Source organism: Nestor notabilis, unplaced genomic scaffold, assembly GCF_000696875.1.
Source record: "Nestor notabilis isolate BGI_N333 unplaced genomic scaffold, ASM69687v1 scaffold31324, whole genome shotgun sequence".
Classification (NCBI taxonomy): domain Eukaryota; kingdom Metazoa; phylum Chordata; class Aves; order Psittaciformes; family Psittacidae; genus Nestor; species Nestor notabilis.
Window position 1 is genome coordinate 3,888 of NW_009927435.1, and position 4,071 is coordinate 7,958.

The following is a 4,071-nucleotide window of genomic DNA, read 5'->3' on the forward strand; positions in this document are numbered from 1 at the left end:
TCTTGCAGGACAAAAGTTTCAGCTTCAAGCCAAGGATTAATGTAACGATACCGGATTTTGAAGGACTTTACTGGGCATTTCAGAGGGAAGCAGTAAGGAGACAAGAAATCAAAGAGGCAACTCATAATAAGCCATTCAAGCTAAGAACTTCCAATCTCCGTGGCAGGCAGAGGCAGGCTAATGAAAAGATAAAGGTGAGATGACTAGATATTTCTGCTTTTTCTCATTAATGTAGCAACTTACTGAATTTATAGCATTTATTTATGGGTGGTTAATGTCCTGTGACCTCCATCCTCGCCTTGGGAGTGCTGCAGCGTTGTAGGACAAACGAGAGAGCAAAATTCCACACAGAGATGAGTTATGATAGCTCAGGCTCAGCCACCCTTCCATACTCCTAATCAAGTCTCCTTCCCCTCAGCCCCATATAAATCCCTACTGACAGAAGAGACAAGAATGAGTGCATTGCCCACATACCCCAACTGTTCTCTTTGCGGGAAGAACAGAGGAGATTCTGTGCTGTGAACAAGTGCTCCAAATGAAGATGAAGTTCCTTTTTTTTTTTTTTCCTTCCCCAGGATTCTCAGCAACTTTCCAAGGTTTCAGTGAAAAAAAGTCATTCTCTGGCTGGACTTTCCTCTCTCTCTTCCAATACCCTTCCAGTGCATATTACAGATGCAACTAGAAAAAGGGAATCGGCTATTAGGTAAGTAGAAAAGTTTGTCTACAAGACCATACACCAGCTAATGACTTAATTTAGGAAAAAAGGTCAGTGTGTTCCCTCATCACACCAACTACATCAGCGATACCTTTCCTATATGTTTCTGTCTTCATTCTTTGCTAATTCTTGTCCTGCTTCCAAGTTGACTGGGGAGCTGCACACTTGTGTGTCTGAAATTTGCTTTTCTCCTTCAAGGACTACAAAAGTGAAGCATGTAGTCTGGCAGTCTAAAATGAGCTTATTAGTAACTTTCTTCTATATAGATGCTCCCAGGATAACAAAAACGAAGGGGACAAAGAAGGAATTTATTGGCTGGAGAAGCAGAAAAAGAAATGTCAAGCTATCCAGAAGTCGGTGAACAGCCGAGCAAAAGCCCTGGATCCACATAAAAGCCTGGAGGAAACACACAAGGAGAAGTTGAAACAGAACTGGTCAGTATTCTATTCTTCAGAGAAATAATAATTTGCTCTACTAACTGGGGAACATCAGATAATTCTTTAGGAGGATTTGGGTCTAAGAACTTTCCTAGCCTAAGGTTTTGGCTGTCATACCCATTCCACATCCATTTGTGGAATGGGATGTGACAACCCCACACTACTCCTTTCATACAGAATAATTTCCTTTAGATTAACATTTGTAGAAACTCATTTGTACAAACAAGCCAACTGAAATGTATAATTTGGTAAAGCACACATAAGACAAGTTTTTCTGAAAATGTGAACACTGGTTCTCTGCTTACAGTCTAGTAGTAAAGCTCTTTAAAGGGTCTGTAACTTGCCGGCAGTAGGATTGGTTTTGCCCAGCATTTGAAACCGAGAGAACTACCAGAGCTATTTGAAGGACAGAGAGGTTCCTGAGAATTCCTCATCCCTGATTAGATACAGTCACAGGAAACCTCTATTATACAGGCAACTTTCCCATTTCAGGCAAAAAATGAGAGAGAGAACAAAGGAATACAGAAAGGAGTTGGAAGAAATGCAGCTCCGAGTCAAGAACAGACCATACCTCTTTGAACAGGTCACCAAGGTAACAGGTCAAAGTTCCAGAGTGTTTCTGGGCAACATGATACATTGCCTTTCATTTAAAACAGGCATTAAGAAATCTAGTCTCAAGTTAGTTCACGGATAAGGAGATGCAAATGGTTGCATAGTCTCTTTGCTACACTCAAAATAATACATGAAAGGGCCACTGAATTTAAATTCTCTCCCACCACTTGAAAAAAACCCTAAGAGTTATTTCTTGGTTGTAGAGCTTTCCAGTCCCTACTATATATTGCAATCCAAAGATACAGTCTGATCAAAATCAAGGCCTTATCACACCAGAAATCGGATGAACACCTATTCTGTACCTGAACACCATAGCTTACAGTCTATTTTAAACTTTTTTTCTTAAAACCCTCTCCAGTTGAGCACTTTTTCTTTGGACCTCTAGTTACTCAGCTTGTATCACTTGCAAACTCTGCTGTCTGGGGCTGCATTCAGCACATCTCATCCATCACACAGGACCGGCTGCGTATCTGTATTGCACTTGAGGTACAGATACAATCTTCACTCTCTTTAAGTATCTTTTTTCCTGGGTTTTCCTTTTCAGTTCTGTCTCCTTGCAGGGATGATATCTGGTTACAGACACAATGACAATACATTGACAATATGCTGATTTAAGATTTCTCAATAGAAAGTACCCTCCTGGGTCAGACTTTCTGTTCAGATGAGTGGTTAATGAAGGCAGAGACACATTTGTATGATAAATATTGGTAACATTTCTGTTTGCCAGGTTGGTAAGAATTCACCAGTATTGATCACATTCACTTGTGTCAAGACAGGGTATTGATCCTTCCATACAGAGCATCCTAATCTTTAGGAATTGCCGAATCCCTCTGGAAAATGGTCCTCTCAGACTACATAAATTTGCAGGGGTTATTTGGAGGCAGTGAGGATACAGTATCCAGGATGCTTGGTTTTCAGTTTCATGAAGATGAGCCGATACAAAGCTATTTGACAGGTGCTCTCCATTTATTGAACTCCACTGTCATTAGTGCCTACAAATTAAAAGCAAACACACTTCCAGAATTTCTCACAACCCTTTTTTGCACATATTCTCAATTCTAGTGTAAAAGGTCAGAGCTCAGACACAGGTATGTTTGTCTGGTAAGACTGGATGCTGTAGAAACAGAACAGAAGAAGGAAGAAAAAAAGAGAGAGAAGCAGGAAAAGGTGAGCTCTGGCTTTCAGAGGTGTGAGACATTTTCCTAGTATTCAGTTTTGGTACTGTATGGATAACAAAAATTTTTGGATTGGGCTTTTGCTGTCCTTTTGTTCTCATTAGGAGTGTCAGCCATGAACTTTAGAACTATTGGACTGTTATGAGGAAGCCCCAGCTCTACATGCTTACTGTTTTAAGTTTTGATTTCATAGCATGACGCTTGTCAAGAAGCAGAGCGTCACTACAGACAAACCCTTCAGCAGCTGGGGCTAAGCGAAGAATTTGTAAGGAAAAAAGGGAAAGATGCCACTTACCTGCTAGAAGAAGAATCTGACATTCACAGGTAATAAAAACAATGCAATACAGCTTGTTTGCCTTTTACTAAAAATACTTCCCTTGTTCCAGTTTGTGTCGTCTAGTGTAGGAAAAATCAACATCATCACTCCTCTTACTGAGCAAAATGGCTTCTCTATCTTAATTCCTATGACTGCACTCTATTTCTTATGCATGGGGTAAAGCAGCAAGTAAGCACTGCAAACCTTTTCCAGTATTCTGGACAGTCACTGTTTCTGCAGAGTGCCCAAGCCTCGGGGTGAAAAAGACACCTGTACTGTACAGGGAGGAGAACCTCAAGAGGAACAGAGTGGAAAGGAAATGGCAACATAAGATCTGGCAGAAGAATCCATTGATCATCTCTTGATTTTCTTAATTCAAGATTCTCCAGGTTAATCTTCAGGAACTTTATGGTTTAGGCTGACACCTACAAATTGCTCTGGGGTAAGTGAGATGTGAGAACTTAGTAAAGAAAAAACAGACCAGCTGCTGTTCAGAGCATGTCTTGTCCAACCCAGCAAACCCTGCACCCTCTCTTAAGTCTTTGCAAGCATTCCTTTCTTTAACAGGCAGCAAAACAAGTTGAAAAGGTTGAACTATCTTTGGATAAAGGTAGATATGAAAGATAGAAGAGGTGCATCCTCTAGTGTCAGCTCCTTGTGTTTGTGCCACAGAAGCACACAGGAAGGGGAGAATGCTTTTCAGTGTGCCAAACCTTGGTTTGTGTATGTGTATGGTAGAATGCTTTTAAACAAGGTATTTCTGAAAAAAAAAAAAAACAACCCAACCCAAACCAGCAGGATTTGACTTACATTGGG

General features: G+C 40.6%; 1 protein-coding gene across 1 annotated transcript in view; it reads left to right on the forward strand.

Moving 5' to 3' along the window:
* FAM161B (family with sequence similarity 161, member B) overlaps positions 1-3,586 on the forward strand; it is a 7,348-nt gene extending 3,762 nt beyond the window's left edge. The window contains exons 3-8 of the mRNA XM_010014062.1: positions 1-194; positions 576-703; positions 982-1,149; positions 1,645-1,744; positions 3,133-3,263; positions 3,496-3,586. The exon at positions 1-194 is cut by the window's left edge and continues 147 nt beyond it. Coding sequence (XP_010012364.1) covers positions 1-194; positions 576-703; positions 982-1,149; positions 1,645-1,744; positions 3,133-3,263; positions 3,496-3,586 — 812 coding nt within the window. The remainder of the gene's footprint in view (positions 195-575; positions 704-981; positions 1,150-1,644; positions 1,745-3,132; positions 3,264-3,495) is intronic.
* The last annotated feature ends 485 nt before the right edge of the window (positions 3,587-4,071 follow it).